We start from the raw sequence: 13448 nt of genomic DNA on the forward strand, positions 1-13448 counted from the left end.
CTGGGTGGCTCAGTTGGTTGAGCGACTGCCTTCGGCTGAGGTCATGATCCTGGAGTCCTGGGATCGAGTCCCGCATCGGGCTCCCTGCTCAGCAGGGAGTCTGCTTCTCCCTCTGACCCTCCCCCTCTCATGTGCGCTCTCTCTCTCTCTCTCATTCTCTCTCTCAAATAAATAAAATCTTTAAAAAAAAAAAAACCTATCTAAGGTCCTTATTTCTATATATTTACCGTTAATAATTTCCATTTAATTTTATTAGAGATTCAAATTCCATGGTGAAATTCTTTAAATTTTTATTTATTTATTTATTTTAAAGAGAGAGAGAGAGAGAGCATGCAAGCAGGGGAAGAAGCAGAGGGAGAGAGAGGGACAAGCAGACTCCACACTGAGCACAGAGCCCAGTGTGGGACTCAATCCCATGACCCTGAGATCATGACCTGAGCCAAAATCAAGAATCAGTGACTTAACCCACTGAGCCACCCAGATGCCCCTGGTGAAATTCTTTATATGCTTATTTTCTCCACACTTTCTTCAGAAAAAAAAAAAATTTTTTTTTAAAGATTTTATTTATTTATTCATGAGAGACAGAGAGAGAGAGAGAGAGAGAGAGAGGCAGAGGGAGAAGCAGGCTCCCAAGGAGCAGGAAGCCCGATGCGGGACTCGATCCCAGGACCCTGGGATCATGACTTGAGCCGAAGGCAGAGGCTTAACCATCTGAGCCACCCAGGCGCCCCTTCAGAAAAATTTTTAACGTATCAATCATACTTATTTTACAGTTCTTATCATCAACTCCAGTATCTACAGCATATGTCAATCTATTTCTATTGTCTGTTTTACTTTTTCTCTTGGTTTTTCATTATGCTTTCCTTTCTTTGGTATGCCTAGTAAATATGTCCTAAATGACAGATAATGTGTCTACCATGGTTATATGTGTAAAACTTATCTCCTAGAAGATTATCCATCCAACAGGTATTTAGTGAGCACTGACTATGTGCCAGGCACCATGTATAAGTGACGCAGTAACAAAAAGAATACAGTCCCTTCCAGCAGGGAGTTTACAACCATGTGCAGGAAGTACACACTTAACCCATCATTAAAATGGGCAGAAAGGCCTATAAAATCTGAGCTCCCTATTACATCTTCCTTCAATGACCTCATCTCTGATTTTTCTCTCCTTTGATCACAGAAGCCACATGATTCCTGGTTGTCTGTTGAACAGCAAGTACATTTCAGTCTCAACACCTCTACACTTGTTATTCTTTCTGCCTAGTATGCTTTGCTCTTCCTCCTGATAACCACATGACTTGCCCTGTGTCACCACCCTCCCAATATTCCCTTCCCCCATTCCCTGTCTCATGTTCCACCATAGCATGTACTATATATTTTATTATTTGTTTATTGTCTGTCTCCTTCTGCTATAGTATAAGCTCCATGAGGGCAGGTATTTTTTTATTGTTGTTGTTCATTACTTTATTCATTGCACTTCAAACAACATTGGACAAATAGTATGCACTTAAATATTTACTTGTAGATGAAGGAATGAATGATTTAAAATGTGATGCGCGAAGTGCAGGGTACTAAGAGGAAATACAGCAGAGGGCCTATGCCTCTGTGAGGCATGTATGTTTAAACCAACATGTAAACAATGAGGAAGACAATAAGGAATGGATACAGAAGCAGGATCAACATGCATGACAGAATTTAGTACAGAAGTTGCAAGAATCTGAAAGATGTCATATATGGTTGGCATACACAATGTAAAGGATAAACTGGTACACTATCAGTTTGAAGAGAAAAACAAAGGCCAGCCATTTAAAGGATTTGAATTAGTAGCCATTCAAGAGTTTTCAAACACAGGCACAGGACTGAATTTGGATTTCTGAAAGGTCACTCAAGCTACAGTGTTGAAAGTTAATTGCGGGGGGTGCCTGGGTGGGTCAGTTGGTGAAGCCTCTGACTCCTGGTTTCAGCTCAGGTTATCATCTCAGTGTTGGGGGATCGAGCCCCACATCCGGCTCCCTGTTTAGTGGGGAGCCTGACTGGGATTCTCTCCCCCTCTCTCTGCTTATGCTCTCGCTCTCTAAAATAAATAAATAAATCTTTATTTATTAAAAAAAAAAAGAAGAAAGTTAATTGGATGGGACCAAGACTGGCTACAAAGAAACCAATTGGAAGGTTGACAAAGTAATCCAGACTGGATGATGAAAGCTGGAACTTGGTGTTAGCATGAGCAAAGAAAGAAGTAAATGGATCAGAAAGCATCTATAGGTGAATTCTCTGTAGCAGTATTTATCAAGAATGACTCTAAGGTTCTAGCTTGATAAACAGTGTGGAAAATACCACCACTTTCTCAGGCAGGAAAGAATCAGTTTGAGAAGCTTACAGCAGGAGTCAGCAAACATTTTCTGAATGGGCCAGTAACAAATACTTCAGGTTTGCTGGGCGACATGGTCAACTCAGTCTCATTTCTCAACTCATTTCTCAACTCAGTCACTAGGGAAAAAAGCAGCCATCAGCAATCTGTAAAGAAAAGAGCATGGCTGTGTTCCAATAATACTTCACAAATCAGGTGGGCATGGAGCTAATTGGCAATTGCTAATCAAAGAGAAAATTATGAGCTTAGCTTTTAACTTGTTACTTTCAAGGTGCCTTAGGGGCATCAAGCGAAACTATTTAAGAGGCACGCACACATGCAGAGATCTAGCACAGATAAATATATATAGATTTGAGATGTCAGCCCTAAGAGTAAGCTTGCCCCAGGGTGAGGGTGTAGAATAACATTTCCTACTCAGAATCCAAAATAAAACCACATTTACAGAACAAAGATAGGAAAAACAATCAGCATGAAAACTAAGAATGAGCATTTAAAACAAGCCAAAAAATACAAAAACAAAACTAGAACTGAGTAGTGTGCCAGAAGCAGATATTTAGAGAAGGAAAAAGTGACCAAGAGACTCAAATGCTTTGAAGAGATAAAGACCAGGATTACAAATTATATACTGAATTTACTGAGAAGGAGAGGTTGCTGGTAGCCACTGCAAGAGAAATTTCCATAAGCATGAGGAAAGAAGCCAGCCGATGGTAGATTAATGATTAAGTGAACAGTGCAGAAATGAAAGCAAGGAAGGACAATTCTTCTAAGACCTGTGGCTATGAAAGGGGAGACTAAGGTGACAGCTATAAAGTGACAAGGGGTGACTGTGCTCTAGGTGACCACATTTCTTTCCACTAAACTGGATGCACCATGTGGTGAGGGATCATGGGCATCTTGTTTATCACCACCACATGCTTCCCACTTAGCCCAGGGATTAGCACATTTGTTGACTGAGAATTTTTAAGAGCAAGGGTAATGGAAAGGAGCTGAAAGACAACTTTTAAGACATGGAAGAGAGAAAAGATAATCCGTAAAGACTGTAGCCCGTGAAGGCTATAAGGGGTACATCTGGAACCTAACAAGAAGAACTGGCTTTACTGAGGATGGGAACACCTCTTCCTTGTAACAGGACAGAAGGGGAAAAAAGTGGATGAATACAGATTAAGGTAAGCATGGGCAAGAAATGGAGGATATTAATAAGGGCCAAGCTCGCTAACTGTCCTATAACACATGAAAGTTTCCTGCACAATAAACAACTGCCCAGCCCAAGAGCTAACAATAATTAACACTGAAAAGTTTTTGCAGACTAACTCAAATCACAAAGTTAAAGTCTACATAGGGACTATACCACTTTCCACCAGAAACACATTTATAATTTATGTTTTATGCATATGGACAGAAGCTCAACACAAAGTTACACATAGAACATTAAAATGTTTCAAACGTTAGGGCGCCTGGGTGGCTCAGTTGGTTAAGCGACTGCCTTCGGCTCAGGTCATGATCCTGGAGTCCCGGGATCGAGTCCCGCATCGGGCCCCCTGCTCGGCAGGGAGTCTGCTTCTCCCTCTGACCCTCCTCCCTCTCATGCTCTCTGTCTCTCATTCTCTCTGTCTCAAATACATAAATAAAATCTTAAAAAAAAAAAAAAAAATACTTTAAAAAAATGTTTCAAACGTTAAATACATACCATCATTCAATGAAATCCAGAGAGCTAAGAGAACATTTTTAAATCACCAAGTTTTTTCCTATGAAAGTATGAGTCAGTACTAATCATGACTGAACGGGAGAAGATATTTGAAATGACATATCCAATAAGGGTTTAAAATCCAAAATATATAAAGAACTCACACAACTCAATACCAAAATACAAATAATCTGATTAAAAATGGGGCAGAAAACCTGAATAGACACTTTTCCAAAAAAGACAATACAAATGGCCAATAGACACATCAAAAGATGCTCAACATCACTAATTATCAGGGACATGCAAATCAAAACCACAATGAAATCATCACTTTACACCTGTCAGAATGGCTAGAACTGAAAGACAAGAAATAAAAGGTGTTGGTGAGGATGTGGAGGAAAAAGAACCCTCATGCATTGTTGGTGGGAATGCAAATTGGTGCAGCCACTGAGGAAAACAATATGGAAGTTCCTTTTTTTTTGTTAAGATTTATTTATTTGAGAGAGAGAGCGCACGCAACAGAGAGTGCACGAGCAGGGGAAGGGGCACAAGGAGAGGGAGAACCAGACTCCCCGCTAAGCAGGGAGCCCAACAACATGGCACTCAATCCCAGGACCCTGGGATCATAACCTGAGCTGAAGGCAGGCACTTAACCGACTGAGCCACCCAGGCATCCCACAAGTTCCTTTAAATATTAAAAATAGAAATACTATATGATACAGTTATTCTATTACTGGGTACTTACCCAAAGAAAACAAAAACATGAATTCAAATATATGTACCCCTATGTTTACTGCAGCATTCTTTACAATAGCCAAGATATGGAAGCAGCCCAAGTGTTCACCGACAGATGAATGGATAAAGAAGAGGGGACACACACACACACACACACACACACACACACACACACACACACACACAGATTATTACTTGGCCTTAAGAAAGACCAAGATCTTGCCATTTTCGACAACATGGATAGATCCAGAGGGTATTATACTAAGTGAAATAAGTCAGAGAAAGACAAATAGCATATGATTTCATTTATATGTGGAATCTGAAAAACAAATAAACAAAAAGCAGAATCTCAGGGCGCCTGGGGGGCTCAGTTGGTTAAACTCCTGCCTTCAGTTCATTCAGGTCATGACCCCAGGACCCTGGGATCCAGCCCCACGTCGGGCTCCCTGCTGAGCTGGGAGCCTGTTTCTCCCTCTCCCTCTGCCCCCGCCCCACCTGTGTGCACTCTCTCTCTCTCTCTTTCTCTCTCTCTCTCTCTCTAATAAATACATCTTAGGAAAAAAAAGGCAGAATCTCATACCCATAAACACGAAGAACAAACTGACAGTGTCCAAAAGGGAAGGGAGTAGGGGGATGGGTAAATGGTAGAAGGGGATTGGGGAAATACAGGCTTCCACTTACAGAATTAGTCACAGAGATAAAAGGTACAGTACAGGGAATATAGTCAATGGTACTGTAATAGGGTTGTATGGTGACAGATGGTAGCTACACTTGTGGAGAGCAGAGCATAATGTATAGAGTTGTGAAATCACTATGTTGTTCACCTGAAACTAATGAGACATTACGTGTCAACGACAGTTCAATTAAAAAAAATTGATCATGAAATACAATGCTTAAGTGGCTTCTTGCTCCCTTTAACTTATACCATTTAAAATAATCTAGGGGCAGTTGGCTGGCTCAGTCGGTAGAGCAGGCGACTCCTGATCTTGGGGGTGTAAGTTCGAGCCCCATGTTGGGTGCAGAGATTACTTAAAAATAAAATCTTTAAAAAAATAGAATAGGGCGCCTGGGTGGCTCAGGTGGTTAAGCGACTGCCTTCGGCTCGGGTCATGATCCTGGAGTCCCGGGATCGAGTCCCGCATCGGGCTCCCTGCTCGGCGGGGAGTCTGCTTCTCCCTCTGACCCTCCTCCCTCTCATGCTCTCTGTCTCTCATTCTCTCTCTCTCAAATAAATAAATCTTAAAAAAAAAAAAAAATAGAATAATCCAGTGTAAACAACACTGATTTATTTTAACCTCCACATGCATATTTTTGCATTTTACCATGCATTTTATTTTGCATTTATATTATTGCATTTAGCAATAATTGCATTTTCTCTTATGCTTTTCACAAAATGTTTGACTTAAGGACACGTATATTACACGTATATAGTTTCTCACCTTGACTACTCCATCAAAGCCAGGGATTGTGTTAACCTTTGCTTTCTTAGCTAATAATTTGCTTTCAATCTTGTCACCCATGGCTTGAATAGCATGTGTGTCAGGTCCAATGAAAACAACATCTTCTGCTGCCTGTGGAGAAACACAAGTAGAAATCTGTAACAAAAACAATATGGTGCTTGATACAGTCACAACTTTATAAAAAGAAAAACCCATATGTATATTTACTAATTATTTACATACCAAAAACAACTTAAAAGCAAAGGATTTGAACCAATACATTAAAATATACAGTGTTGTATATACTACAAGTGCACAAAGATACAGGAAACAAAGTCGGGCCAAAGAAAAATAACAAATGAAGAATTCCTGCTTGATATTAACAGTATTCTTTGGGAAAGCCACTTCTGTGGTGTTGTATTTATATATAATATCCTGCCACCTAACCTAAACAGTAGGTTCACCTTTAAAACACCTTATAAATCTCTGCATTCTCCATACCCTACAGCACACTGCCTAGGTTCAACACAAATGTCCTTTTTCATTAAATACCAAATCTGTGCCAGGCTTTGAGTTAAATGTAGGGGACATGGATGAAAACCACAGGATATCCACTAATTCAAGGGAATGTGATCACTAAACCTCAGGGAAATAGACAAAAGAAAGTACAGAATGTTTACATCCTTGTGACTACAAGAAATGAATCAAGAATATAGTGGGAATTTACCAGGTAGAGTTATAGTTTCAACAAAAACTCTTCGGTATCAATCACATTTAGTTCCCCAGCAATGGATCCACCCCTCTGTGTTTACAGTATTATAATGAACAAAATGTTAATGAATTTTGCCAAAGAACTAATCTGGGAGAGAGCAAAATATGATGTAGTCAGTGTCACTATGGAGCATGGTCTAGAGAAGTAAAGGTGAGGATTGCTGAAGTGAAGGATGAGGTTACTAGGCAAAGAATGGAGGCTAAATATGAAAAAAGGAAAACCAGAATGGATGCTGGGCACCATCTTAGGCCCTGAACTGTTGATTCTCCCATGACCTTTGGTCAGGTTGATATAAAGAATAAATCATGTATTTTATGCCTCATATTCTATCTATTAGCCCTGGTGCCTGAAAGGACTCTGGGCTTGGGAGAGGAGCTTCATTCTCCTTTTAAGCATATTATCCAGAGTAGCTACTGCAGTGTGTTGTTGGATTGGTCTCTCAGCCATTATGAGCCAAGAGGATTAAACCCATCCAGAGCAGAAGGTGGAAGGAGAACAGGGAATCAACAAAAGCAATGTATAGGAGATAAATAACAGGGGGGGTGAGATGGCTATGACAGCGTACAGGAAGCTGACAGAGAGGTCTAGAGGTTCTAAGAGGAGTCCAGGCTGAGATATGGATTTTCAAAGGCATTAAATACAAGAGAAAATTAAAAGTTGTAGATGAAATCACTCAGATAAAACGTATAGAAAAGCCAATGCCTTTAAACTCAGGATGTATACTTTCTCTTGTGCCCAAAACCAACACAGAAGAAAAGGGAAATTTTAGATTCTGAACTAAAAAAGTCTCCTTTTCTTTGTGTGACAGTGGGAATAATAACCACCTTGCAAGTTTGACTGAGTATTAAATAAAATAATAATGTAAAACACCAAGCTGAGTGCCACAACTGTGAGTTCTTATCTCTTAACCAGAAGTCCTGATAAAAAGAGAACACTAGAAAAGTAAGACAGTTAGGTCCATAGGACCTCAAAATTATAGGAACCCAAATACTTACAATTACCAGTTATAAATGGCATAATGCAAGATGAGAAACCTCTTCAGCAAAAACAGAGGCCCATAAAGTACCTCCCCATCAAATGTCTGTATTTAAGAGTAGAACCTTATGTTCTTAATTTTAAAAAAAGAATCTTTTGTGAAACCCCCAAGATGTAAACACATGAAAAGTGGAGCTGCTCTGTAAGACGGCAAAGTGGTCATAGGCTTTCATCTTCGCATACTCCACGTCTCCAGTCATTTTGGATCACAGCAATTATCATATTCATTTCTCTTCATTACAAACCTGCCACTCACTAAATGCCAAGCCAAGTCAAGAGGAAACAATCATGTTTCAACTATCAATTGGTTTCCCATATTTCCCTTTTACTTGCTAAGATGGAGGAATTTTTATTATAAATGCGGTTTTAAATACCACTATGCTAGACAGACTTAATCAAGTAATCAGAATACCCACACAAACAGCTGAAGAAATAACATAAATGAGAACATCCAAAATACATTATGATTATACAGTAAAACTTCTGATTAACAGGAGCCCAACAACTAGGAACCTCTGATTAGTTAACTAGATTTTTCTCATGCATTCTGATTTGAGACAAATTACTTACCTCAAAATGCAAAATACCAAGAAAAAAAGCTCACATCAAGTATTTAATGACTATTCTTTTGTCCCATCCAACAAAAAAGAAAAATAGCCAGTAGTAAGCTGGGTAACTACTCAGACAGATGTTTCAATGAACTCATTTCCTCTTTCTTTAGATGTTTTGGTAGTATTCCCTGGGCTAGCCCTTAAATGTCACTAAAGCAAAATGAGAACGCAGCGTCCTAGTTCCTAACTCCCCTAATTCTTTGGCCAAAAGAGCAAGGGTGAGGTCAGGATAAGACAGTATGGCAACTGCAAAGTGATGGAGCATGTTTTAAAAGTTCTGAGATTTTGACCAGAGTCATCTGTGTGATTTAGAAGTTAAGGCCAGAATTTATCACTAGTAAGTCCCTTTTGATAATCTTTTGTTCACCCTGGATCTTTTGTCACCCATCCAATTCTCTGTCTCCCTTAATCACCAGTAAGTCTTTTTGACATTCCATAGCAATAAAATGCACTTCTAAATATATGCTTTATAAGGTCCTTGTAAATTTACCATGAATGATAAATATAATACCTGAAGGCAGGTAAATGTCTTACAGTCATGGGCCTGGATGGCTCAGTCGGTTGAGCATCCAACTCTTAACTTTGGTTCCACTGGTGACCTCAGGGTCATGAGGTCGTGTCCCGCATCAGTCTCTACGCTCAGCAGGGAGTCAGCCTGAGATTCTCTCTCTCCCTCTGCCCTTCTCCCCACCCCTGCTAGTGCATGCTCTCCCTCTAAAATAAATAAATCTTTAAAAAGTGGGCTTTTTTTAAACAGCACTGGAAAACACTTTAATAATAATACATAGGAAAGAAATTACAAAAAGCCAAAATCACTGCTCTAAGATTCCTTTCATTTTCTAAATTCTGTGATTTTATGATTCTGGTCAAATTTTGATAGAAGAAAGAAAAAAAGGATTCATTTTGAACAGCATGTTAGGGGAATAATGAGATTTAACTTACAACAGGCTTTATGTTGTAAATGAAGGACAGAAATAATCATTATTTATAAAAAATGTATGATACTCGGGGCGCCTGGGTGGCTCAGTCGTTAAGCATCTGTCTTCGGCTCAGGTCATGATCCCAGGGTCCTGGGATCCAGCCCCGCATCGGGCTCTCTGCTCCGCAGGAAGCCTGCTTCTCCCTCTCCCACTCCCCCTGCTTGTGTTCCTTCTCTCGCTGTCTCTCTCTCTGTTAAATAAATAAAATCTCTAAAATAAAAAAAAAAAATGTATGATACACAATTCATTCTCAGAAATATAAGTAGTAAACTGCTACACTATGAATTCAGATTTCTTTTAAATGCATACACTTTAGGCTCACCAAGATACTTGGATAACTGTAAAACCAGGGTCAGGCAAGAGACATAGCCATGAAAAAATTGCTGAATTGCCCAAAGGACTTAGATTCTAGATTTTAATATATTCCTTGCTAAAAGGAAAAAGAGTTTCTGGTAGAAAAGGTCTGTTCAGGATTGGTGTGGGGAACTTAACACATGAGTTAAAAAAAGTGAGCCAGTGAGAAAGCTTTCAAAAATTATTATGACTATGTCAAAAGCACATAGTAGCAGATAGAAAAGCTATCCCCTAAATATGGTGTTAACAGTATGGACATCAAAAAGAATAATAGGGAGATTACAAGGTTAATTCATCTTTTCAAGACTTCAGAAAAAAATCTTTTGCTGCTATCTCTATTCAAGTACTTTAACTTCTTAGACATGTATCACTCATTTCAAAAACAATACACAGTTGTTTAAAAAAGCAATATAGAGGAAAACTAACTTTACAGATAAAATTAAGCAAAATAAAAGGATCAAGATAAAATCCCATACAATGTTTCTACAAGGAAAATAAAATAAATACTAGAATAACATCCATGAAAGGGGGAAAAAAAAAAAACCACAAGAGAAAAACATATCAACATGTAACAGATCAAAACTGTTACCTCCTATTTCAAAACAAGCTGAAAAACATTTTCTCAAGTTATAGAAAACATGAAACAACATAAATCAGAATTAGAAATGTTCAGAAATGAGATGACATGCCTCAAGATAAAATCAGAAATTGAAAAGAAATATCATTCTAGAAATGAAGACTACCCCAGAGGGAACTCAAGAGTGAATAAAGAAAACAGATAATGCCTTACAGAAAATAGAAAGTGAAAGGAAGAAACTTTTCTGAATTTAAATATCAAAACAATGAAATTATTTTTAAAAGATACAAGAGAAAATGAAAAACTGAAGAAAAAGAGCATCCAACATATGGATAAGAGGAGTCTTTCAAGAAAACTAAAGCAGGGCGCCTGGGTGGCTCAGTTGGTTAAGCGACTGCCTTCAGCTCAGGTCATGATCCCAGGGTCCTGGGATCGAGTCCCGCATCGGGCTCCCTGCTCTGCGGGGAGCCTGCTTCTCCCTCTCCCACTCCCCCTGCTTGTGTTCCCTCTCTCGCTGTGTCTCTCTCTGTCAAATAAAGAAATAAAAAATCTTAAAAGAAAGAAAAGAAAACTAAAGCAAAGAAAAAGAATACCACAACTGTATTTCAAGAAAACGGTTTTAAAATTGGAAATAGATAGCAAAAACACATACTACAGCAAAACTGAGAAATTCCATCTAGAATGACCATGATACATTCTAGCAATACTGCTTACAAGAAAAACAAAAAATACAAGAAAAAAAAAAAAGAATATGTGACTTATACAAAAGAGAAGCTTAAATTATCACCGGACTTGGACAACAGTAATCCATGCCAAAAGAAAATGGAATAATATAGTCAAGAAAAAGTATGAGCCAAGGATTTTAAATCCAACAAAACTGACGTCCAAGAAAAAATGCAGAGAAAATGAAACAAACAAGAACTCAGGGCCTCTTTCTGAGGAACTGAATAAACCTGTAGTTTGCAAACTACAAGGCTATGAGCCTAATCTGGCCTGCTACCTGTTTCTGTACAGTCCGCAATCTAAATGGATTTTGGCAGGAGCACCTAGCTGGCTTAGTCGGTGGAGCATGCAACTCTTTTTTTTTTTAAAGATTTTATTTATTTATTTGAGAGAGAGAGAATGAGAGAGAGCACATGAGAAGGCGGAGGGCCAGAGGGAGAAGCAGACTCCCTGCTGAGCAGGGAGCCCGATGCGGGACTCGATCCAGGGACTCCAGGATCATGACCTGAGCCGAAGGCAGTCGCTTAACCAACTGAGCCACCCAGGCGCCCAGCATGCAACTCTTGATCACAGACTTGGGAGTTTGAGCCCCATGTTGGGTGTAGACTGCTTAAAAATAATATATCTATGTATATGTAAATGGATTGTGGGGGGGGGAACAAAGTTTTGGGGGGAAAAATATATATTTTTTTTTTAAGATTTTTATTTATTTGCGAGAGAGAGAATGAGAGACAGAGAGCATGAGAGGGAGGAGGGTCAGAGGGAGAAGCAGACTCCCCGCCGAGCAGGGAGCCCGATGCGGGACTCGATCCCGGGACTCCAGGATCATGACCTGAGCCGAAGGCAGTCGCTCAACCAACTGAGCCACCCAGGCACCCTGGGGGGAAAAATTTAAGAACACTGTATCCTGGGGCAGCTGGGTGGCTCAACAGGTTAAGCGCTGATCCTAGGGTCCTGGGATGGAGCCCCGCATCGGGCTCCCTGCTCGGCGGGAAGCCTGCTTCTCCCTCTCCCACTCCCCCTGCTTCTGTTCCCTCTCTCACTGTCTCTCTCTGCCAAAAAATAAAATCTTAAAAAAAAAAAAAAATACTGAGTAACTGCAACAGATTGTTTTGCAAAGCCGAAAATACTTGCTATCCGGCCCTTTACAAAAAGGTTTGCCCACTCCTTTCTAGAGAATGAGCTTCAGAAAAACAAAATGACTAAAAAGAGGTCAACATAAAGGGCCTGTGGTTACTTGCAGGACTAAAACCAAATGAAGGCTAAGGAGAGAGTATACTTTATATCAGCTATATTTTATTTTTCCTTTTTTATTTTTTATTTTTGTTTTAGAGAGAGGAGACAGGCAAAAGGAGAGGGAGACAGAGAATTTTAAGCAGGCTCTATGCCCAGCACAGAGCCCAACACAGGGCTTGATCTCACAACCCTGAGATCATGACCAGAGCCAAAGATCAAGAGTCCTATGCTTAATCGACTGAGCCACCCAGGTGCCCCATACTAGCTGTATTTTCTGACAACACAGGTACAGTACAACTATTTTTATTTATTTATTTATTTGACAGAGACACAGCGAGAGAGGGAACACAAGCAGGGGGATTGAGAGAAGGAGAAGCAGGCTCCCTGCGGAGCAGGAAGTCCAATGTGGGGCTCAATCCCAGGACCCTGGGATCATGACCTGAGCCGAAGGCAGACGCTTAATGACTGAGCCACCCAGGCGCCCCAGTACAACTATTTTTAAAGTGAGGGAAGAACAGCAAGATGATATGTAAAATTTCTTTAAAGTTTTCAATAATCATATTGGTACTGATACTGTCATCCTCAGATTGCTGTGTGTGTGTGTGTGTGTGTGTGTACATACTACTGACTAGACAAGGAATCATTAAGTATTCTAATTTTATTATCTCCCCTGTCCCAGAGAGTCAGAACTCTAAATATGAAAACGAAGATACAAGAGTAACAAAGAAGAGGTTATCTTGAATTTTAATTAAAAGTATCACTATGGGGGCACCTGGGTAGCTCAGCTGTTAAGCATGTGCCTTCGGCTCAGGTCATGATCTCAGGATCCTGGGACTGAGCCCCACATCGGGCTCCCTGCTCGGCGGGAAGCCTGCTTCTCCCTCTCCCACTCGTCCTGCTTGTGTTCCCTTTCTGTCTCTCTGTCAAATAA

At 40.0% G+C, this 13448-nt stretch overlaps 1 protein-coding gene across 7 annotated transcripts in view; it reads right to left on the bottom strand.

Annotated features, from left to right (window-relative positions):
- Positions 1-13448, bottom strand: part of PCCA (propionyl-CoA carboxylase subunit alpha) — a 402221-nt gene that overhangs the window by 287223 nt on the left and 101550 nt on the right. For all 7 annotated transcript variants that reach the window (XM_044913521.1, XM_044913520.1, XM_044913518.1 and 4 more), the window contains one exon: positions 6230-6361. In XM_044913521.1, the coding sequence (XP_044769456.1) occupies positions 6230-6361 (132 nt within the window). The remainder of the gene's footprint in view (positions 1-6229; positions 6362-13448) is intronic.

This window comes from Neomonachus schauinslandi, chromosome 3 (genome assembly GCF_002201575.2).
Source record: "Neomonachus schauinslandi chromosome 3, ASM220157v2, whole genome shotgun sequence".
Taxonomy (NCBI): domain Eukaryota; kingdom Metazoa; phylum Chordata; class Mammalia; order Carnivora; family Phocidae; genus Neomonachus; species Neomonachus schauinslandi.